This window comes from Lonchura striata, chromosome 18 (genome assembly GCF_050655825.1).
Source record: "Lonchura striata isolate lonStrDom1 chromosome 18, ASM5065582v1, whole genome shotgun sequence".
NCBI lineage: Eukaryota > Metazoa > Chordata > Aves > Passeriformes > Estrildidae > Lonchura > Lonchura striata.
This window is the reverse complement of record NC_140720.1, coordinates 1844741-1871220: the sequence shown is the minus strand read 5'-3', so window position 1 is coordinate 1871220 and position 26480 is coordinate 1844741. Positions and strand designations below refer to the sequence as shown.

At 59.1% G+C, this 26480-nt stretch overlaps 1 protein-coding gene across 1 annotated transcript in view; it reads right to left on the bottom strand.

Moving 5' to 3' along the window:
• Positions 1 to 1804: 1804 nt before the first annotated feature.
• Positions 1805 to 26480, bottom strand: part of LOC146765803 (uncharacterized) — a 33163-nt gene continuing 8487 nt past the window's right edge. Inside the window, exon 2 of the mRNA XM_085556561.1 lies at positions 1805 to 3057. Within this exon, the coding sequence (XP_085412687.1) occupies positions 1948 to 3057 (1110 nt within the window). The 3' untranslated portion in view covers positions 1805 to 1947. The remainder of the gene's footprint in view (positions 3058 to 26480) is intronic.

Here is a 26480-nt window from a genome sequence, read left to right as displayed (position 1 = left end):
GTTAGTGTAATAGAGGCTCAGGATTTCGCCGTTAATGTGCAGTGACAATTGCATTGTAGATTTGCTCATTATGTTACATAACTTAGCTATAAAATCTATCAGAAATTATATTTTAAAAAGCATTATTACAGAACCCATCAGCATGGCTCTCCCGACTCCTCCCACGGTGCTTTGCAGTCTGAGTGTGTCTGTTCAGTGCCTCGCTGGGATTGCACGTTCCGCTGTGGGTTTTTTGGGTCAGGGCATCTGACACTTGCCAAAAAAACAACCCCAGGTCTTGCTATGTCATCCCACCTTCTCCACTGCAGCCAAGGGTGGTGCAGGTACCTGCTGTTCTGGCAGCTCTCTGGGGAGAGCTCCAGCTGGCACCGTAGCCCCGGCCCTCTGGTGGGACAGGCACTGGCAGGTGAAGCTCTTGGCAGGTCTGGGCTCAAGCTGCCGGGGCTGTGTCAGAGCTGAACATCTCCCTTTTCTGGGCAGAGTCGGGAGGAGGGGTGGAACATCCTTTGGGCACCTCAAAGTGGAGGATCCCTGAGAGCCATGGGGGAGGATATGGGGGCTGTTGTCTCATTGTCTCTTCCTGGTACTGAGTGGCCTCTGTTGCCTTGTGGAAGAGATTCCAGGACTGGCTGCCTGGCAGTGCCCTGGTTGGGGCACGATGCTCAGCCCTGGGGAATGTGGGGATCCCTAGAACTGGGGCTGTGGGGCTCCACATTCCAGCAGCTGCGTTCAGGGAAAAACCCAGTTGGAGCCACACTGGGTCTTGTCATCTCTGTACTCCAGCCATAGCTCTGAGGAAAACCACATCTTCCTTAAAGATAAAACAAATCCCAGCAGCAGTAATTTAAACAACTCTGACTGCCTCCAAATGAAAGCCCTGATCGCAAATAGGCTGTGAAATCGGCTAAGAAAAAAGGAAAAACATATTTTTCCCAGAGTAATACTTGTTCCCGTGTTTCACAAACAGCCTTGCAGGGGTTTGTTGCCTTGTGCTGTTTCCAAGGGCTGCTCTTCCCTCCGCTGCCGCTCCGTGCATCCTCAGCCATTATCCCCGCCTGCTCCTCCTCCTGCTCTCCCACGGCCGGGGAGGACACTCCTGCACTTGGCCTCCTGGAGATCCTCGGGCAGGTTCCCCCGGAGGGTTCCTCCCCGGGTGGTTCCCGCCGGGGTCCCGGTGCCGGTGCCCGGGCCTGTTCCGTTCCGGCGGTCGCTCCGCAGTGCCGGCACCCGAGCGCGCTCGGCGCGCCCCTCCCGCCTGCCGGGCTGCGCCTCCCAAGTGGGAACCGGGCTGCGATTCCAGGGGTGGATGGGTGTCAGTCAGCCGGGAGGCTCGGGATGAGGGGAAGGTTTTGCAGAGCTGAGCTCTCCCGCATTCCCAGCTCCTCGTTCTCCAAATCTGCTGCCTAAAGCATCTTCGACCTCAGTGAAGCGTGAGGAAGCGGCACAGCAGGGCAGAGCCGAGAGCGGGCCCGGCTGCCTTTGTCGGGAGAACAAGGGCTGCCGCGGCCCCGAGGGCTAAAAATACACCCGTAGATCATCCGGAATAGATGTGGGGATGGGTGAGGCGCAGCCCGTGTGTTCATGGTCCTCACTCACGTGGTGGCTCCTCATAACCCTGGTGGTTTTCTCCAGAGTGGTCTTCAGAGCCCTCGGGAGGGAAGGGGAGCTGTGAGGGGAGGGGGAGCAGTGCCTGGTTTGGGAGGCTGCGGGTGGGCTCTGCAGGAGCCTGAGAAAGTCTCAGAGATGGCCCAGTGCTAAAGTGATAGGAGATAACTTCCTGCTCAAGCAGGCTATAGATATTCCAGATATTTCTCAGGAAACAGAGCTTGGGGAGCTTCACTGCAGTCTTAACTATTGGGAGCCACAAACAAATCGTTTGAGCCGGGAAAAAGTGCTGAGCCCCATACAGGAACACCAGCAGGAGCTGTCACAGCACTGTGACATCCCCTAGGCCAGTGGGATTCGGGGGGCTTGGCTGCCCGCTGTGAGGGACCCGCTGCCAGAGCGGCTCACGGCTCTTTCCGGGATGGAACTCTCGGCAACGAGCCCAGGAAAGGGCAGAGCAGGACCGCGGACAGGCGGGCGCTGCTCGGTCCGATAGCGCAGGTCTGCGCCGCTCCGCTGCTTCCCAGGGGAGGAGATGAGCAGCCGGAGAACGAGAGAGCCGTGAATGCCAGAGGTCTGCTCTTGCATAACACCCCAGGAAGCTTCCAGCTGCGGTGGGAATGCCCGGATCGCTGCCCAGAGACCCTTAAATGTGATTGAAAGGGAAGAAAGGGTAAGGGGCTGAGACACGAACGGAGCTTTAGTGAGTCTGGGGGATGCTACAGACCCACATCCTGTGGGCTCCCGGCACCGCCTCGCGTTTCCCAGTATTTGCAGTGAGGATTGGAAATCCCCTTCCCCGCTCCCGCTGCCGCCCTGCCAGGGGCTGACGTGAGCCTGGGCATCCCGCTCAGTGCCCGGGTATCCCACCCAGTGTCCAGGTGGATGCACAGCGATGGAACGATGGAATCGGTGTCCCTGATCCGGATTGTTCAGGGGTCTTTGCTCCTCATCACCCGCGCGGCCGCAGTGCTCGGTGCTGCTGAGGACGAGGAGGGATTGGGAGAAACCCCCGGGGCAGCCCGCTCCGTGCCGGGGCCGCTGCTGGAGGCTCGTTTTTGGGGGAGAAACAGACAAAACCCGGTTCTTTTCCTGGCGCAGTGGCGGGAGCCTGTGGGGAGCGGACGCCGGGCACGGTGCGGGGTGGGGTGCAGGGTTCCGAAGCCCCATCCCGCTCGGGTCTCCCCGCAGAGGGAGGGAGGGACCCCGGGCGGGGGGCGGCAGCCGCGGGGCGGGGCCGGGGGCGGGCGGGCGCGCGCGCTCGGTGGCTCCGGTGGCGCGGACGCAGCCGCGTGCGAGGCGGCCCGGTGAGCGCAGCCCGGAGAGCGCGGCCCAGCCCGGAGAGCCCGACCCGCCGCCGGGCTGCCCCGGTCGCTGCTGCTCGGGAGATGCCGCTCGGCGGGCGGGGACCCGCGGCCGCCCTGCGCCGTCGTGGCGGGGACGTCTGAACGCGTGAGTTACCGGGGGCGGCGGCACCGGGGAGGGGAGCGGGGAGGCGGCGGGCGGGGGCGGCGAAGTTCCGCCGGGGCGGCTCTGGGGAGGGATGTCCACCGAGAGCCGCACCGGGAGCCACAGTGGCAGCCCCGGGGCGGCGCTGCCGGAGCGCATCCCGGAGGAGGCTGGCGGCTCCCGGCGGAGCGGGGGAGGCCGGGGTGGCAGCGACCGCGAGGCGGTCCCCGCTCCGCTCCGGGATCCGGTGCCGCGGCGGCGGTGCCGGAGCCCGTGAGGGTTCGTGGCTCACCTGGCCCGGTCAAGGGGGCAACGCGCGACGCACGAGGGGCCCCGTTAAGTTTGTGTTAAGGATTCGTAATGCCCCTTAATTATGCACAGCTGCTAACAATAACCTGGCGCTAGTTGTCATCACAGCCTCCAGTGAAGGTAATCTGTAGGAAAAAGTTGGGTGAGATGGAGTCTGGATAAAAGAGGAGAGAGAGAGGGTCCTGGGTCCGCTGTGGGGCATAATCGGGCAAGTGGGGTAGCTATTCCTGGCCTTCTCTTCTCCTGAATTCCTCTCTGTCTCCAGGGATTTCGTTGCCAGTCGGGCTCCCTGTGCAGGTATGTGCAGGGCTCGTGTGCCGGGAGGGGCGGGTGTATGATGAAGGCCCTTCGGGGGTCACCGGGGTGTGTGTGTGGCGTGTGTGACCGCCCGGTGCCGTTCTCCAGCCCTTGTCCCGGTCCCTGGAGGTGTGCGTGCCGGGAGCCGCTCAGTGCTCGCAGCATCGCCTGCGGCGTCACCTCCGAAGGCGTCAGGGCACACCGGGAGCAAACAGCCGCGGTGTGGGGCAGGCCCTGCCGGGCAGTGCGAGCCCGGAGCTGGGGGCACCCGTTCGGAGGGAGCAGCCTGGCAAGGCGTTGGCAGCGCTCGTGTGTGCAGGCGGAGGGATTGGGGGGGAGCGGGGATTTCTCAGTTTCTCACTCCAGTAAGCGTGACATTAACAATCCCAGCTATTTTCAGCTGCTTTTGGTGAAGGTTTGGCACTCACTTGCTGCCTCCAGAGATGCCTGGCACTGGGGCAGGGCAGCTCTGGCTGCTGTGTTGTGTCCTGGGGGCACAGCCCAGGGTGGGCATAGATCACCATTGGTGAGTGCACTGTTCATTTTTCCTTCTAATGTGCCCATCATTCTCTGGGGCATCCAGGGCTTGTGGTTCAGCTCTCAGTGTTTTGGGGGTGTATCCTGCTGCCCGGTGCTGTTTGCAATCTGGTCATACCCCAAGCTGGGGGCCTGGCCATGCTGGGTACAGTGCAGAGATGAAGGCACTCTGCTTTCCAAACAGCTTCCTGTTTTCAGGCTAAAATGGTTGAGGCTTGATAAAGCCTCACAAAGCAAGAAATTAAGGCTGTTTTTTTCTGGATAACAGATGGAGAAAGAGCCTGGAGTTGATAATTTTCAGGGAGGGCTGATTGCAGTGGCTGGGGCTGGCAGGGCTGCCTGGACCTGGCTGTTGGTCGTAGCTCATTCCTGGCTCTGGGGAGAGATGCTGAGGCTGTGTTTGTTGTTTCACAGAAAATACTGAAGAATTTTTATTTTCCCCCAGCTTCTCTGGAGTGATCTGTGTGATTGTTTGGCACCGCAGAGAGCCCTGGCACAGGGCACACAACCGCAGCAGCATGTGAACCTCTGCCGGTTGCTTTTGGGGACGGAGGGGCTGGGAAGCCCCAGCCTGGCAGTGGCAGCTCTTGCTCCTCCCTGACAGTCTGGGCACTGTGTGGGGACGGGTATTGCAGGACTGAGGTGCTGAAGGAGCTGTTGCTGACAGGCACCTCCCTGGGAGCCTGCTTGGTGTGGGGCTGGAGTCTCTTGTGGCACCCTGTGTTTGGTGACAGGGCTGTGGCAGTGCCTCTCCTGTCCTTTCCTGCTGCTCCTGGGCAGCCTGGGAAGTTTTAGGGTAGTGACCCTTGCTCTGTGTGATGCTCCCTTTGGAAAACCACCTTTTGCAGCCTCCCTCCCCTAGCCTTGGCCAGTGGTGGGCACTCCGTACGCTCCACACTCGCCAGCCCCTCTGTGACAAGGGCTGGGGATTTTCCCTTTCCCAGTTCCAGTTTCTCCATCTCCCGTCACTAGAACATGTCATTCTGAAATACCAGGATGGCATCCCAGGCACTGCGGTGCTTGGGCAGCCTGTGCTGGTGGCAGAGCCTGTCCCTCCATGCAGCTGCTGCTGCTTTGCTGCCCTGCCCAGCAGGATTCCTCATTGCCACCCAGGATGGGACAGTTGAGTTCTTTTGCCACCGTGGCTGAGGGGAATCTCCCCAGCTGGAGGGGGGAGTGCATTAGTGGTGTTTGAGCCAGCTGTGTTCAGGCACTGGGGGTAAGGGGTCCCCTCAGTGCCCCCTCCAGCAGCTTGGGCCAAATTTCTCCTTCGGTGCATAAAGGTTTTCAGCTGTGCATTTCTTGAATTAGTTTGTCGGCACAGCTCTCAGCTGCTCAGCTGACGGTGGATAAATCCCCCTGAAGGTTATTGAGATAATAAAAGGCATGAGGGAAGTTCCATAATTTATTTGCATTCTCTTTTAATTTACAGCCTTACGGGGTGAGAGCTCAGTGGAAAATGAGTCCTTATGGCAGATCTGCTCCTTTCCAAGGGCCGTGGCAGAGAAAGGGGAGCTGGGGGGGAGGTTTGAGCCAGGCCAAGGTGGAGGGGTTGTGCTGGAGGTGCTGCAGTCCTGGAGCTGCGGCTGTGCGGTGCCTGGAGCTCCTTGGGCATCACCACGGAGCCGAGAGCTCTTCCATGGGGATGCTCCATCCCTGGCTGGGCTGGGATGCTCGGTGCTGCTGACAGCAGCTTCTCCTTCCCTCCTCTCACTGTAAGGCAGCGGCTGCTGTTGGTGCTGTTCCAGTGCTTTCTGCTGGAATTGTTTGAGGTATTTTGGGATGTATGTTCCTGCAAGTTAATTAACAGGCTGGGATACCAGATGAGGAAGCAAATTCTGTCATTTTGTTAGTTACTGAGATTGCAGTTGTTCTGAACCTCTGATAAACCAGTCTGAAGGCAAATCTCCCCTTTGCTCCTCTCGCACACAGATGCTCCAGGCATCCTTGTCTCTTCCCGACGAGACAAGATTGAATTTCTCACAGGTAAAAGCATGCACAGGAGCACAGGATCCCTTTTCCTGTTCCATTATCCACTGTGGATGTGTGCCCGGCTCCTGGCACCCTTGGCACCTGGGAGGTTCAGGAGCTGAGAGGACAGATCCTGAGTGGGAGGCAGGGGATGCAGAGGGTTTCCTTGATGGGAAAAGCTGGTTTCCCACAGAGTTTTGCTGTTGGTTTTCCCAAAGGTGGAAGGAAGTGCACGCTGCCATGGACCCTGCCAGATTGCCTGCGTTTCCCCATTAGCATTCTTTTCTTCCTGGGGGGGAAAAAGAAGTTTAAAAAGGCTCTTCTGGAATCTGGGCTGATGCTACTGTGGGAGGTGTGATTTTCTGGGGATGAGGATGGGGCTTTCCAAGCCCCAGCAGGTTCTCTCCCCTCTTGCCTGGGCCACTGTGCCCCTCTGGCACTCAGCGCTGCCCAGGGAGGAGGTGTGGTAAAATGGGATTTACATAAGCAAGAGGACTGGACTAGTGGATTTTGGATGGAACCACTGCTGCTCCCTCTGGGCAGTCTGATGGATTTGGGGCTTCCTGAAAGTGGGGATCTGGGCAATGGCCTGGGAGCTGTAATCTGCTAAAGTTACCAGAGGGATCTGTGAGTGTGCCTGGAGAAACAGGGCGATTGAAGCTGAGGAAGTCACCACAGCTGGAATTTATGGAAGTGATAAAACAGCTTTTGACAACAGGCTCAGCTCCAGGCAGCTCCTCTGCAGCAAGAGAATATTTTCCTCCTGTTGGATCAATAAACAATTAATTCTAAAGCAGGAGCTGGAGCAAAAGGGAGAGTTTTCCAGGCTTCTAAACTGTTAATCAAGCTCTGGGTGAAACACGGGTGTGAGAATCTGAGACCTGCTGATAAAATCTTGACCTTGATAACGGGTTCCTCAGTTCCTGGGCCATGGATGATACTTCCTTAGCTGAATAAATCCTCTTCTAAATATGGAACTTGTTCCCCAATATTTATGCTTCCAACATGTTTAATGTAGCTTTGCTTAATAATCTGCTTCAAAAGGCTGACTTTCCCCCCACATTTTAATAGGATTCTAATTTCCATTCAGAATCAGCTTAAATTAAATGAGTTCAAAAATATAGTAAATAATACTTATAATTCACTTACTCTTACCATAAGCTGTGAAAATAAAGACTCAAATAACCCGTTAAAGCTGCTCATGGTGCAGCCCTCTCCCTAGCAGAGAAGCCAGCATCCTTTGGCTAAGTGTGGTGGTTAGAGATTTGTGCCCAGCCAGGCTCAGGGTTCTTTGGGGCTCAGGTTGTGTGGGTGCTGGGGGTGCTGGCACTGCTGTCCTGTGCCTGTGGGTTTGGGAGGTCCCCAAGCACTGCTGACAAACCTTTGGCTCTGGCAGGTCCTCCAGCAGCCTTTGCTGCTGTGACTGATGGAAATGGGATTTTAATGGAGCTTCCCCAAGCTGTGCTGGGGCCCAGCCACTGATGGGTGTGGGTGCTCCAGCACGGTCTGTTTGTGGGCTGGCAGGGGCTGTTCACCCTCCAGGGTTTACTGGGCTTGTCCAAGAGTCTGTTCTGCAGGAACAAGGGTGTAGGGCGCTCTCAGACTGTGTGCTTTGGCTTGTGGGCAGTGATGGCAGCTCTGTGCCGTGGGGATGGGAGCTGCTGGGGGTGGATGCTGGTTTTGCTGCTTTCTGGCCCTGGGATGGGGATCCTTGAGGTCAGGGTGTCACTGCCCTGGTGCCCGAGTCCCTCTCTGGCAGGCTCAGGGCTGCAGGGCTCTGTTGTGCAGGTGTTTAGCGTGCAGGGGTGGTGGATGATGCTGGAGAACACCCCCTGTGCCAAGGGGGCCGTAGGCAGCCCGGGGCACCTGCTGCAGCCACCCAGATCCAGGATACAGCCCCAGGCGGGTGCATGGGATGCTCCTGTGGGCAGTGCTGTGCTGGCAGGCAGTGTGCTGACATGGCAGGATGTGGCAGCAGCAGTGTTGGGGCTCTCCCTGTGTCCCCTCTACAAGAACAGGGCTTGGGGTGCAGCCACCAGAGCCCCCTGAGCCATGAGCAGGCGGGGGCTGCCTTGGAAGGCTCTCAGCAGCAGATTCATCTGGGAAGATGCTTCATGAACTATGCAAATCCCGGCGTGGAGAGAGGCCGAAATTGTTCTGTTCGTAGCCAGTTTTTGGTTTTTTTTTTTTTTTTTTTTTTTTTTTTTTTTTTTTTTTAAATAAAGCTCTCTCCAGTATATTGCAGGAGTAATTAGGAATCCTGAGCTGGCTGGATCTCGATCTTTATAGCAACACAGCTGATAAAGCATGATTCAGGGACCTCGTTAGCTTTTTTTAAAGAAGTTTTTATTTAACTTCCGTGAAGTTGCCATGGTTACCCCTGTGCATGGCTTCCCTGCCTCTCCTGCCTTGAGTGCAGCTGCCAGTGTTGAGAATTAAACATCTACATTTGGAGCAGCCGTGGCCTTCCCCCACCACTGTCCTGGGGTTTGGAGCCTTGTCCCTTTGCCCACCCTGGAAATGATTCTGTTTTGAGCCGTTTGATGTGGTAAAGCTCAGGCTGGGCTGTCCAAGAGCTTTTATTTCTGGAGCAGGTGGGGAAGGAGGCTGCTCTGTTGGTGTCACTGGTGGCATGACATGTGCCACGGTCACACACTGCTGTGCACCAACACAGCCTGGATGCTCCCACTGTGTGGCACAAAGCTGCCGTGGGGCACGGGAGGCACTGGGGCACTGGGAGGATGGTGGGAGGCACTGGGAGTAGGGGCTGGTGCCCTGAGTCCCATCTCACTGTGGTTTGGCTGACAGGGCCTCGCTCTACAGGAGCTAGTGGAGACGGGAGCTTTAATGAGTCCCGAATGAGTTGCCCCCAGTCCAGCACTGGGAGGTGACAGATGTGGGCACAGGGGAGCCCAGGTGGGGTGCGAGATCAGCCCGTTTCCATGAGGATGGCCATGATGTAAAATACTGACAGAGGTGCTTTGTGATTATGTGCCTTGAGCCAGGCAAACCCCCGGGGCTGGGGAACAGGGAGGCAGCAGCCGCTCAGTGCTGGGGGATGCTGGAGCCTCCAGAAAGGACAGTGGACACTTGAGCAGGTGTTGGATGGCGAGGTGAAGCTGTGCTGCATCCTGCCAGTGTGGGGCTGTGGTCTCTGCCGGCAGGGGCACCGGGGCTGCCGGTGGCGGCCATTTGTCCGGGCAGGGCTGGACTCTGTCCTCATTCTGTCAAAAGTTTTGTCAAGCTTCCCCCCGTTCCTCTTGGCGTTTTCAGCAGTGGAGGGTGGGAGGGTGCGTGGGAAGTGAAGCCGCAGCAGAAATAATCCTGCGTGCCCGGGGTGCGAGCGGCGCTGAGGGAGGCTCTGCCCGCCCTGCCCGCCGGCTCAGAAAGTCCCCAGGCTGAGGGGAGCAGCTTTAGTTTTTGTCTCCCCGGTCTTCCTTCTCGTCCCCTCCTTTATTTCTCTTTTCCCTTCTCCATTTTCCCTCCCGATGAAGGATTTTCTCGCAGTGTCAAGGCAATGTGACCTGGTTCCGTAATAAAGAGGAGGCTTATTAGAATTAAAGCCCAACAGTGTTAAAAAAGCAATCTTTGCAAGATTGAGGCCATGAGGGAATTGTAAATTCTCAGCAAAGACCTCATTTAAAGACTGGGATGGAAACACATGCGCATGCATGCACTGAGGGCACATCTGGTTCAAGAAGAATTTTGGGGAGGATGAGGGATTGGAGCAGCACTTGGGTCCTCGTGGCTTTGCTCGGGATCCTCCTGCTGGTTGGGCACGTTGTTAGCTGTGCTGGCTCTGTGAATATCGCTGGAGTTTGGATTTGTTTTCCTTGTTCTCCGGGGATACCCTCCCCGTAGCCCCCCCTCTTCTGCATCCCCGCTCAGCCCCTCCCGGCGCAGCCGCCCACCTGCCGCGGGTGGGAGCGATGGCAGCCGGTGAGTCAGGCTGCCCGGGCTCCCCCGGCTCAGCGCAGCCCTCTGCCAGCTGCTCTCCACAGACATTTCCCTCGGGGTGAGATGGGCGCTGCGTCGGTGCTGGAGCGGGGATGGGTGTCCCTCCCTGGGCCAGGCGTGCCGGCTCTGTGGACCCCCTGCCCCGTTGCTGGCTCTGGGTGCTGTGTGCCGAGGGTGCCCCTGCACGTGCGGGTGGGGGCTCACAGGTGCTCCCGGTGCCCCCCAGGGCAGGGGCTGCCATGGCTTTGGCCTCATCCTGCCCAGGGCACTTCTCCCTCCCGCCCGTCTCGATGGATGGGATCTCCCGTGGGTGTGCGGAGAGCAGCCGAGTGCCGTGCCGGGGAGAAAACGTGCTGCAGTGGGCAGCAGGTGAAGAGACCCCACTCCCCTCCCTCCCTCTCCTGTTTTTTTTCCTCCGCGGCTGCATCCCCACGGCTGCGGGGAGTGAGCACGGAGCGCCGGAGCTGTGGAAGGCCCGGAGCCCCCGCTGCGGGAGCGGCAGCGGCCCCCGCCGGTCCCCACGGTGGTCTGCTGTGGTGATTTGCTGTTATCTGTGTCATGAGAGAGCCGCTCTCCCGGCGGGGCTCCGCTCTCCCGGCGGGGCTCCGCTCTCCCGGCGGGGCTCCGCTCTCCCGGCGGGGCTCCGCTCTCCCGGCGGGGCTCCGCTCTCCCGGCGGGGCTCCGAGCGCCGCGCACACCTGCGGTGCGGCGGGATGAGGAGAGCGGAGCAGCAAAGGCAGGGCAGGCTCGCGTGTCCGGCGGCTCCGGGGCTGAGGCCGGGCTGCGGGAGCCCTCGCTGCCCAGCCGGGGCCCCGGGGGTCCCGCTCAGGGTTGCCCAAGGTCGGCGGAGGTGTCGGTGAAGTGAATCCTTGGAGCCGGTGGAGCCGAGCCGGGCGCTCCCGGGCGCAGGTGCCGTCCCCAGGGGTTCGTGCCCTGGCCCCGTGGCTGAGCCTCCCCCTCTGCCTGGCCTGCTGCTGGGGCACCTGCAGAGCCAGCTGTGCCAGAGGGACAGACACGCTGTGCCAGAGGGACAGACATGCTGTGCCAGAGGGACAGACACGCTGTGCCGGGATCCTGCCCACGGATGGCACGTCAAAGGGTGATTTCCCCCAGGTCTGCCTCAGGTGTGGGGACAGACAGGGCAGCTCCCTGGGTGGCTGTGCTGTGCTGCTGGCGTGGATGGTGCTGCTTCAGCTGCCGCCTTTGTTGTCAGTCCTGCCCCAGGCTCCGCGCTGCTCCTCGGCACCTCCACACCTCGCAGAGGGCTCCCTTACTCGGTTCCTTCCTGAGGCCTTTGGAGCTGATCCCTGTCCTGCTGCCTGTGGCCTGGAGGAGCAAGGCTGGCACTGCCAACTCTCCCTAACGTGCTGTTAATGTAATGTCTTGTCCAGGAGCCTTTCCTGCAGGATAAATGGCCTTTCTATCCAGAGCCTGCGTGAATTACGCTGACGTTTTGCTCCTGAGTAGATGTGTGTAGAGGAGCTGGGTATTGGATTGGTGAGAGGCAAGAGAAGCAATCTCTGGGAGGCCATCAATTTGGATTAGGCTTTGTGGACTGGGATGGAGGGTAATCACCATCCTTCATTTCAGAGAGGTAAGAAACAAGTCAGCTTCTTTATGGATCATTATAGCTGCAGCAGGAATTGCTTCCACCTCGGCCATGGCACAGATCCCCTGCTGGGCACGGGGTGGAGGAGGGTGTAAAGCCAAAGGAGGGAGCTGGCTGTGGCTTTGGAAGGATGAGCCAGACTCCAGCCTCGATGGGTGGTGCTACCACATTCCTTCGTGGATGAGATGGCCCTGCTCAGGGTGCTCATCTCTGCCTGCTGCTGCAGCTGGAGTCTGTTGAGGGAGGTGAGTAGTGGGAGTCAGGGAGGGAGCAAAAGCTCCCCATGAAACGGGTCTGGATCTGTCCGGGATGTGGGATCACATCCATTCCTTTTGCAGTGCCTCTGGCCTCGTCTGAGCTTCCAGCAGCAGCGTCTGCCAGTGCAGACTCTGATGGGTGTGGACCTCGGCATTGTCCCCTGGCACGGCAGGGTGCCAGGGGGGCCGGCCGCTGCCCGGCTCCATGGGTGCCTAATCCCCCCATGCCAGCTGTGGCACGGGGAGTGTTGGCACCCGCAGTCCCGGCCCCGGGGAGGGCCCAGGCGGTGCTGGGCTCTGTTGGTGCTGTGTCCCTCGTCCCACCTGCCGTGGCAGGAGCTGCAGCGCGTCCTCCTCCCGCCGCCCACGCGCAGCGGCGATGAAAGGCACAGCCCGAAACAGGCGAGAGGAGGAGGGATGGGATGGAAATGGGGCAGCGCTGTGTGGAGCTGGACCAGCCGAGCCGAGCTGCTGGGGTCGGTGCTGTGCTGCTGGCTGCGGTGGGAGCTGCTCGGGGCCAGCAGGGAGGAGAGATCTGCTTTGGCCTCGCAGAGCCAAGGCCTCCCCTCCCTCCCTTTTGTTTATACTTTTCTTCTTATTTTATTTTTTTTTTTAAATATCTGAGTGCTTCATTTTCCAGAAGCTGTCATTTTACATAAACCTCTCAGCGAGGTACATCCATTCCCACTGCCAAAATCTCCATATCAAACACTTGTAACACACCGCTGAACTGACAGCCCTGCCTGTACACGCTCCGTGCCTTTACAAAGGGATGCTGCGTCGGGGAAGGATATAAATACTCTCCTTGCAGTGACACGCAGCTCGCTCGTGCTGCCCTGCTCTCTTGCTGCCCAGTTCAAATGTATCCGAAGCCTCGGCACAGGCGCCCACAGGCCCCTGGTGGCACCGCAGCACCCTCGGCACCGGGGTGGGTGGCAGGATGCCCGTGGGCAGCTGCAGCGGGCGCGGGGCTGGGGCACTGTGTGTGCTGAGCTGTGGGTTGGGGGGGAGCAGCCCCCTGGCAGCGATTCCTGCAGCCCCTGTGTGTGGGAAGCCTCTGCTGGTGCAGTCTCAGGGCTGAGTGCTGGCTGTGGTGGCGTTCCTGTGCCCAGGAGCTCCCTCCTGTCAGGCTGAGTGCCGGTGGGCTCAGCCTGAAACACTCTGTGCCTCAAATCCTGTTTCAATGGGAGTAGGGACAGAGCGTGTTAAGCAATCCAACTGCTTCCTTTTCAAATTAAATTATTTTCTTCTGGATGAAGTTAAAATCCAACCCCAAATCCCTGTTTCTTTGCAAAGGAAAAGGAAGGAAATGCAAAACACGCTCCCCACCCCCCAAGTCTATCAGTCTTGCGGCTGATGAGCAGAACCATTCCTGCTTGTCCTGGGATTCCCTCCTCCTCGTACAAGTACGTCAGTGCCGTTGGCCAGAGCCGTGTGGTGTCACACTGGCTGTGAGCCTCAGCTGCTCCCCAGGACAGATCTGACTGCCTGGGCAGGCACTGAAGTGCTGGAGCAGGTCCCAGGGAGCACTGACAGCTCCTGTGGTCCCTTACACCCCTGGGGCCACCACGCTCTGTGGGCACGTGGCCCTGCCGGGGTGCACTGGTGATGTGGCTGTCACTGGCAGGGCTGTACCTGTCACCTGTAATGCTGTGCTTGGTGGTTTCTACTGCTCTTCCAGGTGGGGACCTCGATGTGGGAAAGATGAGACATTTTAAAAAATGTAATAGTATCACAAATGGTTTTTAATTGAGTATGTTTTGGCAAATTTGATGATAATTTTTTTCAGCACCTCAGCTGGGAGAGATTGGTCTGTGCTTGGCTGTTCTGCTTTCCACACCGGGGAAGCTCCAGGACTTGTGATGGTCCTGGGCTGAGCTGTTTCCATGCTCAGGAATGCTCTGAGATGTCTGAGATGGCAGTTGGTGGCACGTGTGTGGGGGAGCGTGTTGTCTGTGTCCCCAAAGCCCCTGCTCCCCCAGCTCTGCGGCTGGGGGTGGTGCTGCTCTAGGTCAGGTCTCTGGAGACCCAGCCTGGCTGCACTGCCAGCAGCGGCTTTGCTGTGCTCAGCTGAAGGTGCCTGGGGGCTGTGGTGCAGTTGTGTTGCCCCGGCTGTGCATGGGGAGGGCACAGTTGCAGCCAGACGTGTCACGGTGCCAAGGGGTGGCTGGGTGGTGAGCTGGCTCTGCTCTGCCTTGTGCTGCAGCTCCTTCCAGCCAGGATGGATCAGCCTTTCCCCAGGACCTGGGAGCAGTCCGCCACCACTGTGGCCTTGGGTCCCTGTGGAGTCACAGCCCTCCCTGGGCAGGGAGCCATGAGGTGAGGGCAGCAGCAGTGCCAGCTGTGATGGCATCTGCTGCTCTTGCTGGCAGAAGGCACAAATCTCAATGTTTGTGTCCCCAAACTGCTCTTAGTAGAAAGAAGGGCACCATGCTGATGATGCTGCTGGGTTCTGTACCATCCCTGAGGGGCTTCTGCACCCCTGGGGACCCTCTGTAGGCTTGGGCAGTCCCTGCAGCCAAGGGCTGGGATTCCCTTTTCCCAGGATGGAGGGAACTGGAGGTCCAGATGGGCCCGGGCGCGTGGCTCAGTCAGAGTGCCATGCTTGCCCTGTGGGGAGGTGAAGGTCCCTCCCGGTGCAGGAGCCAGCCCCAGCCCCTGCTCCTGGGTCCCTGCCTGCTCTCCCTGCCAGTGGCAGCTGCCTCCAGGCCACCCTTCCCTGCTCGCTCCGGAGGCTTTCCCCTCCCTCCCACCTGGGAGTGCTCCTGCGGGATGCTGGCGTGGGAGGGCAGCAGGGCTCAGGAAGGGCCGTTTGGAGGGAGCTGGGCAGGGGCTCAGCTGGGCTGTGAGCAACGGAGGGAAGTTGGGCTCTGCTGGCAAAGTTTGCACCCGTTCATCACGAGCGAAGGGATGTTTTGGTGCGTGCTGATTAACTGCCTCCTCCCGATGTGCCATGGTGAGATAAAATATGAACAACTGCATTCTTTGACTTAAAATTTAATTAAAACTATATATCAAAAACATGAGACCCCAGGCTTAATAAAACCTGATAAAATTATACTAATACACTTCAATTTCAATCCAAGGCTTCCTGATGGAAGAGCGTGAGAGGCTGAGCCTGTAACTAGATTAGAAACACCTCCTATGCAATATTTATGGTGCTGTCCTGCTCGAGATGCATGGCTGCCGAGGAAGGCTCTGACACCGTGATGAAGAGGAGTTGTCAGCCTGGCTTATGCGTAAATAGGAGAGAGGGCGAGATCGTACGGGCTGTTCCTGGAGGGGGAGAGTGACTTGGACAGAGGATGAGCTCATGGAGGGAGGAAAAAAGGGAAGAAGGAGGGATGCTGCTCCCCCTGTGCTGCTGTGCCCTGGGGATGATCCTTGTCTGTGGCACCAGTGGCCAAGCGGCCATGGGCTGGAGTGAACTGAGGGGTGGCCTCTGCCCGCGGGGCTCCTGGCAGCTGCCAGTGCCTGTGGCCACTTCACCTTTGCAGGTGATTTATTGAGTGAGGATTAGCAGCTCAGAGCCATTGCCCACAGCAGGGGAAAATGAGCTGTTTGTTCTGTGTGCCGGCGTGTGGCTGTGCCAGCAGGAGTGGTGGCCACCACGCTGCTGGAGGGCACCCTGTGGTGAGGTGCCTCTGCTCCAGGCAGAAATCAGCAGGAGCACCCAGTTCCCCACCTGGTCCTGTCAGGCAGGTTCCCTCTGGCACCACAAAGCATCGTTGCTGTTGGAGCCTTTCCACGCTGTCCCATATCCCAGAATTTCACTTTTGGGTGGATGGCCTGGGTGTGTCCGCAGAGGCGTTGGTGGCTGGGGGGTGTCCCTGTTCAGAGGGCTCTGGGGTCACCAGCAGGGCTCGGTGTGGCACAGGCGCTGCGGTGCCAGCTCGGGCAGGCTGTTAATGTGCACCATAAATCCTGGTGAGACAGGGGAGGTCAGAGCAGGGAGGCAGGAGCAGCAAAGCGCTGCGGGCAGAGCGGCTCCGTCCTTAGAGGAGAGCCCAGGGGCTCCTTAGCACAGGAAAAAGGGTCCTGATGTTCCAGGGCCAGGTGCCCGGGGGAGCACAGCAGGTTTTGGGGGCCCAGGGCTGTGCTGCTCGGTCCGTGGTGGTGCAGCCAGGGGGGCAGGGGCATTTCTGCCACCTTCCATGCCTTGGGTCCTGCCTGAACCCTGCCTAGGCTGGTTCCATCTCCAGGGTGCAGCCTGGGCTTGGACAGGATGCTGAACATGGGGTGCCAGACTCCTCTCTTGGGGCTGGGGGTGCTGAGACCTGGCACTGCCCCAGTGCTCTGTGCCATCTCCCGCAGCTGCCCCCCGCGATCCCGGCTCTGCTCTCCCTTCCAGGTGAGCAGGCACGCGTCCCCCTGGAGCGCTGACGTGTGCTGGTGCTGCTCCAAGGCTGTGGCAGCAATTCCAGCAGCAGCGGCCTGGGATGACCCCGGGAGCTGGAGGAAGGGGGTGAGGTGGGCACTCAGCTGGCAGGGAGCCCCTCCCCGGGTAGGAAGGGACCTGACAGGCAGCAGTATCAGCCCTGCCAGCACAAGTTCCCTGCCCCCTTGCCCCTTCTCCATATCCCTGGAGAACTGGAAGCGAGGGCAGAGCAGAAGGGATGGGGTTTGTGTGCTGGTGCCCGTCCATGCCACCTCCCCACATCCCTCCTTGGCCAGGCTGTGCCTGGGTTCATCCCTCACGCTGCCCCTCTCCCAGCCCTGCGGGGCACTGCTCCCAGCTCTGTGGAGCTGTATTTTCAGAGACTGTGGGGGATGTTGTGTGTGTAAAATTAGCGCTGCCTTGTTAGTGCTTCTCAGGCTAATTCGGAGTGAAATGCTTTAGCAGCGGTGGGCTGATTCTATCAGGAGAACAAGAACTAATTAAATTCACTCTGACCATCAAGCAGTAAATTATTTATACCCAGACAGATGCAATCTAATCTGTGGTGTCCAGCCCCACTGAACCTGCAGCCTCCTTGCTACGGGGTGAGGAGCAGATTAGGCAACAGAGGGGGAGTTGGGAAGGGCAGAGCAAGGACTGCCTGAGAAGGCAAATTTTGTTTCCCCTCTGGTGCTGCAGTGGGACCCCTCCACTGGCACTGTGGCCCCCGGGCCTGCCTGGGGAGCTCTGGAGCGTGGGGACCTTTGGGGCTGGGAGCTGGGAAGAGATGGGGTGTCCTGCAGCAGCTACCCATGCTGCTCCAGCCCGGGGAGCTGGCTGGGGAGGTGGTTTGCCTATGTCAGCACGGACATGTGGGAGTCCTCCTCCTCCCAGGATGAAGGCCAGGCACAGTCAGAGGTTTTGCACCACCGTGCTGTGGTCCCTGTGCTGTGTGATCTCCATCACCCCCCTCCCTGTGCCTCCCCAGGCCCAGTGCCCACAGCCAGCTGAGCTGGGGCAGGTATGAGCCGTTATCATCTCTGCAGGGGTTTGTTTTTTGGTGATCCGACCCGCTGCCTGATTAGATCATTCTTGTCACACAGTGGAACCACAGCTTTCTCTGCCTGCGAGCTGCAGTTCACTCTAATTGTGATTGAGCCGAGATCCTTTTTCTCTCCAAACCAAAGGGAAGAGTGAAAAATCATTTGCTGATCCTCTGGGGGTTGTAAAGGATTCTAGCAGCCTGGGAAACAGCTCTGCTTGGGGCTGGGAAAACGATGTGGTGAAAATGAACTGGTTGTTATGTATGTTAGAGGGACAGAAAGAAGGAATTCCAGAGCAGCCAGAACAGAGCATCACAGAGATGGTCCTTGTCCCCTTGGGAACGGAGATTTCCATTCTGTCCTTGGGCAAGCATGGTGTAGGGAGGGCTGGTTTGACTGGGAAGAGGTTGGCTCAGTTGAGGGCAAGAAGAAGGTCAGGGTCACTGGTGGGTGCCCCTGGGGCCAGGCAGGGTGGGTAGTGCTGGGCTCGGGTGTTTTCCAGCTTCAGCTTCCCAGCAGGCAGGAGCACCTCTGGTGGGATGCCCGGGAGCTGCCCCACAGAGAGAGGGATGGATCCTTGTGCAGGCTTTGGGCTCTTGCTGCGTTTAACGAGGTGTTTAAGGATAAATCGGCTGTAGCCAGTCTGCTGTAAGCAGTCTGTGCCCGTGGCGGCTGAGCTCCTCCGGGCTGGAGCAGAGCTGCTGCTGCCCCGTAATTCCTCCCGGGAGGAGGCAGCGCAGGCAGGCTCCCGGGCTGGTGCAGCATTTGCACGGAGCACGCAGGCACTGGAACCAATCCTTTGCACAATGCATTTGTTTTCCTGAGGCTGGAGGTGCCGGCTCCGCTCCAGCTGTGCCGCGGTCTGGGGACGGCTGAGCCCAGCCCCTGTTTGCATTTGCACCCGTGATTAATCGCTGGAGCCGGGAGGGAACTCCTGTTATGAATCAGGCTCGTAACTCCCGGCACGCACATTTCCAAAGCCCCGCCGAACCATTAATCCACCCGGCTCCCTGGGGCAGGGAGGATGGAGGGGGAAATGTCACCTTGTGGCAGGAGAGCTGTGACAGGCAGCCAAGCCAGCAGCTCTGTCTTGGAGGTGGCTCCTGGTCTCCAGATCCCACCGATGGACCATGTGGCCTTGCAATTTATTTAAAAAGGAGAGGTTAAAAAAAAAAAAAAAATAAAAAAAAAGGCAACTGCTTCACTCTGGCTTTGCTGCTGATGCTGAGGGGACAGATTTGCCTGCTAGCAGCTCTGCCATTAACTGGATGAGCTATTCAAGTGTGGGTTCTGGATTTGGGAGCAGCCTGAGTGTGCTGGAGAAGGCATACGGTGCTCAGCCCAGATGGATGCGTGGCCCAGGATGGGGCCTGGGGAGACCTGACATGCTCTTTTCAGGAGCAGCTGAAGGTGCGATGGAGGAGCCTTCCCTGGGAGCAGATAACCTTGGAAGGGTGAGAAGGTCTTCCAAGCTCTGGCCAGGTTCCTCCTGGCTGCATGAGAGAGATTGATGGTGGGGGGAACATGTGCTGCAGCCCCCAGCAGCAGAGGGGCTGCAAGTGGAACAAGGGAAGAGAGATGGGTAACAGGAGGTTCTTTCCACAGGGAGGGAGGGAAGAATTGGGAATATCCCAGCAATGCTGGGAGAGGAGCCCTGCTTTCAGAGTCTGGGAATGACTCCCAGGCTGCAAATATTCCTTTCCAGCCCCAAAGCTGCCACAAGAATCTTCCCTGCTCCTACAGGCAGCTGGCATTCATGGCCTTGGCATCCCTGGGCTGCTGTGGCAGTGTGAGAGTGAGCTGGACCCACTGGCTGCCAGCAAGGAGAGGGACTGGGATTTTGGTTTTGGCTCATGAGGATCATTTGGACGTTGAGCACCAGAAGGAGAAGCAGTCAGGAGTTGCTCCCAGCTGCTTCATTTGGGAGGGATGCAAGTGCTCACAGCCTGGGATGCTCCCACAGTCCCAGCGCTGCCGTCTCCTCCCTCCTGGGTGGATCTGACCCGGCAGTGCCAGTGCAGTGCAGGAAGCACAAGCATTTTGATACTTTTTATTTTTATTTTCCATTTTTGCCACAGTTCCGCAGCCCCTCTGTCGCACTCCTTGTTAAGCTGTTAAATCACTCCATTTATTTAGCACGAGCATTGCTGAGAGCTCATTTTTATCTTGGTGAAAACCAGACTTGCTCATGGGCACATAATGAAATTGTATAAATATACCCTTAGCTGGGAATCTAATTTATTTTTCCTGTTCATTATGGGGTAGAAGGCCATTATGAGATGTAGAACTTTTTTTTCCCCAGTGCTGGAATTGAACGGCTGGTGCGGGCACCTTTTATGCTGATGATTTTGCCCTGATTCAATTTGAAGCTGGTTAGAGCTCAAATACTGAAGCATAATTGACAGAGACCGGTGTGGGTTGCCATGCTAATGTCCTGGCTGGGGCTCTGTGGCAGCACTGGGCTGGGGCCGGGTGCACCCCACAGCCAGGTGCTGTGTGTCCGAGCTGGGCACGGGATGGAGATTCCCTGGAACTGGGACTGTGGGGAGCAGGGGTGATCCAGCCCCGGGGCAGCAGGAGCCGAGTCCGCCTCTTTGTCCATCAGCAGGATTGATTTTGGATGGTATTGATACTGCTATAAAGTCCTGTTTATGGAGCTGTAATTAAGCGGGGCCATTTAGCCGGTAGTGTTAAGTGCTGAGCAGATTTATGGCACGGCTCAGCCTTCAGCAGGGTTATATTTCAGCACGAAGCACACCAGGTTTTTATGTGTTCTGCGATTGTGTTCGTGTGACAGTGATTAGTATAATGGGGGCTTCCGGGGTCGTGTTGCCAAGCTGAGGAAACGGCAATTACGGGCGGCCGCAATATCAACTTAATTGCATCCATTTGCAAGCGACACCAGCCGGGTGTGAGGGAGTGGCTGGCAGGGCGAGCCCTGGCACCCCACAGCCCCTGCCCCTGGCTGCCCCTGGCTGCCCCCGGCTCCGCTGGGGCGCTGCGGGTCCATCACCGGGCAGAGCCCGGGGCACCTCCTGTCCGGGCACGGGCTCGGCTGACCAAAAGCTGCGCCGCTGGGTCCGGGCTCCTGCTGCCGGGCAGTGGCCCGGGAGAGCCCGGGGCAGGGCGCTTCCCCAGGGGCTGGCCGTGCTTCAGTGGCCTCGCCCAGGGCTGTGGCATCTCCCCGTGTTTCAGCCTCCATCCATTGGCCCTTTGCCACAGGCAAGCAGTTATGTGGCCACGCAGCGCCAGCAGCCCCTGTGCTCCGGTGCCTTGTCCCCTATCTGGGGGATGGGCAGGCCAAGCTCTGCAGCAGAGGGGAGCAGGGGACAAAGGGATCCAAGGGCAAAAGGGCCAGCAGTGGATTTGCAGCGGTGCAATTAGAGCTCACCTTGATGTGTGCTTGGCAGCCTTTCCTTTGAACTGTCTCCCCTGACGGCTTTCCTGAGATCTGGAGATTTACCAGCTCAGCCCCTTGCCACCCTGATAAGGCACAGGGAGGTTCTGCAGAGAAGTTATAGATACCCAGGGAAGGCTAGGAGTGAGTTCTGTTGGGCATCGGGAACTCCTGCGCCCACCCTCGGGCAGGCCCTGTCCTTCAGCAGGATTTGGGGATGTTGGGGCTGGCACAGGCAGGGCCTGTGGGTGCCACAGTTGTGCCACAAGCACCCTGCAGCAGCTGGGGAGAGGCAGCTCTGTGGGATGTGTGTCCTGCTGCAGAACACAGACCCTGGGCCACTGACCTGGAGGCAGTGGAGCATCACATGGGGCTCATGGATGCGCAGCCACAAGTGCATCAAGGACCGCAGGGTCTCTTTCCCAGGTGGAACCAGGGCTGAGAGGGATCTTCCTTGCTCTTGCCCTTGCTATGCGCACTCACAATTCGCTGCAGGAATTAGATGGGCTTTTGCCGACTAAGAGGTGTTAAACGGCTCTAAATACTCTTCACACTGCAATATCTCCACCACAGCATTTAATCGAGTGCCACAGAAATGCCTATAAATAAACGTAATGCGCCTGTGCCAGCTCCCTCCCACGGCACCTCGGAGCTCGCAAGAAAGTCGGCAAGTGGCTTGTGCCTGGGCTGTAGCTCCTGCCCTCCCCTCCTGTTCCTGCCCTCCTGTCCCCTCTCTGCCCTTCCCTTCATTCCCTGTTCCTACCCTTTTCTTTTTTCCCCTTTTCCCCCATTGAGCGTCAGGGGTCCAGCCTGGGGATGTGTTAGCACTGGCCATCCCGCTGGAGTGCAGCTGCAGGAGTGAGGACGGAGCCCTGGATGGAAGCAGCAGCCCAGTCGGGGCCGTGGGGCCCATGGAGAAGGACTGGGAAGCTCCTTGCAGTTGTCCCCCCGTTGTCCCTGGGGGCCCAGCGGGTGCTCAGGCTGGCACTGCCCCCGTGGGCACCCCAACATCAGCCAGCACACCCAGGAGCAGGTATAGAGAATGAGCAGGGGGAAGGGCACGGAGCATTTCCAGGCTGTTTGTGCTGCTCTTGCATCTGTGTGTGAGTCCAGACTCCTTGGTGGCTGGAGATCTGCATACACCAAACCGGCTGGATTTCCCACCAGGATCTCCAGCACCTCGGCCCTTGAGTCCAAGCAGGCAAAATGTGTGTGTGTGGGGGGGGGGGGTTTAGCTGCTGCAAAAGGCACTTTATCTGCTGCTGTGGGGCTGCTGCTGCACGGCAGCGCCTCCTGGGAAGCACTGTGAAATTCCTTCCACATTCCCGAGCCTTTATTACAGAAAATAAACACTGCTAAGGAAAAGGAGGAGTGCGCAGCGGGCACCCCTTGGCAGCTCTGGTGCTCCTTGTCTGTGCCAGGGGCTCCTTGGTGTCCCTGTGGCCATAGGGCAGGGGACAGAGCTGGCTGCGTGTGCAGGGCTGTCCCTTTTGTCATTCCCTGACCGGGCTGCTCTGTGTCCCCAGGCGGGCACTGGGGGGGGCTTTGGGGTGCCCCTGTGCTGGCACCCTCTCTCCGAGGGAGCCCTGGGGCCTCGTTGAGGATCCTCAGCCAAACAGGATCCCTAAATAGGCTCCTCAGCCTGTCAGTTGACTGCCTCTTCAGCGCTGATGAGCCACTCTGGTGTTACTATTTAAAATCCTAATTGCATTAATCAGCTCGCCTTTAGCCACCGCAGCCAGCGAGCGAGCCCAGGGGCTGAGAGCGCTCCTGCTCCCTCCAGCACAGCTGTGGCCGGGCACAGCTCGAGCACCAGCGTCCATGTGGGCACCCAGTACCGGCCCTGCAGGTGCCCAGCGTCCCCGTGGGCACCCAGCTTCCCTGTGGCTCTGCACGGGCACATGCTGGTGGCACAGCTGGTAGGACAGCAGTGGGGTGGTGGTGGGGTGATTGCAGAGCTGAACACGAGTCCCCTGGGCAGGGGGATGACAAGAACTTAAATGGATGAGGGGAAGAGGAGCTGCTGTTACCATGGGCTGACAGATGCCAGCACTTTAATGAGCTGGGAATTCCCATGTCCTCTCCTGCGCTCCCCTTTATCACCGTGAATTCTCTTCCAGGGTAAAAGCAGCTTCCTCCCTGGGTTTCAGGGTCTGCCAACCCACTCCTGCTTCCCTCCAGGGACAGCCTCGGGGTATTGCTCCGTCCCGAGCAGGTGCAGGGCGCGGGGCAGAGCTCTCCTGGGGCTGCACTCACAGCCATCCCCGCTGGGGTGGTGGGAGATGCCGGATTAAAATAGCGCGGCGCTTCCCTGGCGAGGGAGCCTTGCGGCAAAGGCACCCACGCGGCTGCGCCGAGGAGGACGAGGAGGAGGATGAGGATGAGGATGCTGATCGGCGCCTGACACCCGCTGGGGCAGGGGATGCAAAGACCCAAATCTGTGGGTGCAGCGCTGCCGCTGAGGAGCCCCTCCTGGCTGTCATTAGTCCTCCTGGTTCCCCTCACAGGTGTTCCCCTCCAAGGGCATCTCCAGGGCTGGTTCCCTTCCCCAGCAGGAGGATTTGCGCCGGCAGGGAGCTGGGCTGGCCGGAGGGAGTTGGCAGAGGAGGGCGGCGATGCCGGGGTGCTGAGGGCCCGCAGCCCGGCAGGGATGGGCAGGAGCTGCCCGCGGTGGCCGCCGGTGCCGAGCTCCCCGCCGGGCTCTGGGCTGCAGCTCCTCCGCTCCTGCCCGGCCTGGCAGCAGGGAGGGCACTGCCAGGGGCCGGGGCTGGCAGCCCGGCTGTGGCTGCCAGCTCTTGGGGACCGGCTGCCCCCGCCTTCTGTTGTGCTGGAGCTTGGCTTCTCCGGGGTGCCGTGTCCCTCCTGCAGCCCCTCTGCTGTGCCAAGGCAGCCCTGCTCCCCTTCCCGCTGGGTGCGGGGCTGCTCCATCTCGTGTCCCCCACCTCCCGCTGTGCTGTGTTTCGGGGCAGAGTGGTGTTTCCAGCCCTGGAGCACCTCTCCCTTGGGCCCTGGAGCTCCCCACAGCCGTCCTTGTGCCGCGGCAGCCTGCCCACCGCTGGCATTCCCGGTGATGGATGAGTGACATGCGGCAGCGGCCCCGGGGCTGTGTTGTCCCAGAATATTCCGCGGAAAACCTCATTCAGGGGATTGTTCAACTCGCGGCAGCCTTCCTGGGGAGTGAGGACATCTCTGCATTTATTCAAGGACATCCCTTCTCAATTAAATCCCTGCATGGGCTAAACAAGCGGACTGCTGAGATCAAAGGGGTTTTTTTTTCCCACTCTTTTTTTCCCCCAAATCGCTTAAATGATGCAGTGTAGGGAACGTGGTGTGTTTGCCTTCCGCACACCTGGTGGGAAGGGGAAACTGCCGTTAAATTCCCGTAAAGGCGTTTCCGTGTGCTGATGCGGGACTGGGGGCGTTTGTAAGTGGTAGCCGTGGGGTGATGGCACCGGGTGTCTGCAGTGGCCGTGGGTGAGCCCAGAGATGCGGGATGGCTGGGCTGGATTGCCCGTCTGGAGCTGTGTGGCCAGTCGCCGGTTTGCCGCAGCCTCGGTCCCGGGGAGCAGCCCGGAGGGTCTGGGGGCTCAGCCCTGCCCGGCCCGTGCCGGGGCTGCGGCCCGGGTGTCTGCCGCCCCTCCTCGGGGATTGATGGTGTTGTTAAAGCGTTAGGCTGGCCCGGGGTCGGCCCTGCTGCCGGCTGGGATTTATGGAGGAATGTGCCTTGGTGAAGGTTTTATCGCCACCGTTAAAGAGGCGAGCGTTTGCCTGGGGCCGGGCGGGGGGGTCTGCTCTGCCACCCTTACTGGGGGTCTGCTCTGCCACCCTTACTGGGGGATCTGCTCTGCCATCCTTACTGGGGGGTCTGCTCTGCCATCCTTACTGGGGGCTCTGCTCTGCCATCCTTACTGGGGGCTCTGCTCTGCCATCCTTGCTGGGGGTCTGCTCTGCCATCCTTACTGGGGGTCTGCTCTGCCATCCTTACTGGGGGGTCTGCTCTGCCATCCTTACTGGGGGATCTGCTCTGCCACCCTTACTGGGGGATCTGCTCTGCCATCCTTACTGGGGGGGTCTGCTCTGCCATCCTTACTGGGGGGGTCTGCTCTGCCATCCTTACTGGGGGGTCTGCTCTGCCATCCTTACTGGGGGCTCTGCTCTGCCATCCTTGCTGGGGGTCTGCTCTGCCATCCTTACTGGGGGTTCTGCTCTGCCATCCTTACTGGGGGTTCTGCTCTGCCATCCTTACTGGGGATCTGCTCTGCCATCCTTGCTGGGGATGGGGTCACTTCGCTGGGCATCCTCAGGTGGGGCAGTGCCAGAAGGATGCGGTGAGGTGCTGCAGCTGCCTGGGGCGGCCGTCCCTGCGGGACTGTGCTCGGTGGGAGCCCCGCGGGGCCAGTCCTCCCTGCAGGGGATTGTGCCGATGTTTTCGGGCGTGCGGCGCGTCCGGCCGTGCGCAGCCCTGCGGCCATCCCGCGCTCCGACCTCCTCCCGCTCCCTCTGCCATGGATCCGTCAGTTAAGAAATCGATCCCTTTGCCACCAGCCCGGTCTCCTTTTTCCTTTTAAGCGGTGTCACTCTGCTATTTCCTGGCCTTTCTAATAGATTTTTATATAATCACTACAGTGCACTTTTAAAGAGCGATAGATCACGTTCATTGCTTTTCCCCGTGATTAATTTCCCATAATAGTCCTCTGTAACACCAAGGCAAAGAGAGGAGAGCAAAGAAAACCCCCACATTATCCACTTTGTGCTCCGAGTATAAATGAATTAGATTTAATTTTTGTTTAATTGTTTCCATAGCTCAGCCTCTGCTAACTTTGCGGGATAATTTATTTTGCAGTCTTGGGGAAAAGAAGGAAGAAAGGTCCCTGTGCCGTGCTTTGCCCGCAGCAGCCGTTAATTACAGCTGATTGCCTTCCCTGCCTGATGAAGCCGTGGATTAGAGGGTGCTGTCACACCCCAGGACCATGGCTGGTGGGCAGAGAAGAGCCCAGCTGGGTCTGTGGGATGTTCCCTGTGTTTTCACATTCAAGGAGGGTCATCTCTGAGTGGTGCGTACCTCTCCCTGCAAGGAACCTTGGCTTCTGGGAATTGTACCCTCTATCCCCCACCTGCTGTGCGGACAGCAGGGAGAGGAGGCTCTGAGAATCACTTCTCAGCATCCAGCATCCTCCAGTGTGCCAGCCCAGGGCCGCTGGGAGCGGAGCCGTGGTGGCCCAGCCGAGCACGGGGGAGCGGTGGGACAGAGCCCGCGGGGCATCGGGCCCCGCTTGGAATGCGCCGGCAGTGCCGAGGTGAGAGCAGGAGCTCCAGAGAGCCGCGGCTAATCTGCGCCTCGGAGATGGGCTACCTTCGGCCTGTTAATCAGTCGCAGTAATTACAATCCCAACTTTACATGTGGAATGTTAATTAAAGGATGGGACACGGGGATCTGCAGCCTGGCAGCGAGTGCTGTGCCTGGTGGGGCCTGCGGGGGCTGGGGGTCTTGGGGCACCCCCTGCACCTCTGGGTCACTGCTGCTCCTTTCACTGAGCAGGGAGGTGGGGACAGGGGCTGGGGCCATGCCAGGCAGGGGGCAGGCAGGCTGTGGTTGCTGGCACTTGGCACTGCCTCTGCTTTGTGGTTCTGTGGCAGCTGCTGCTTGCCTCTAAAATTGCTTTGCTGACGT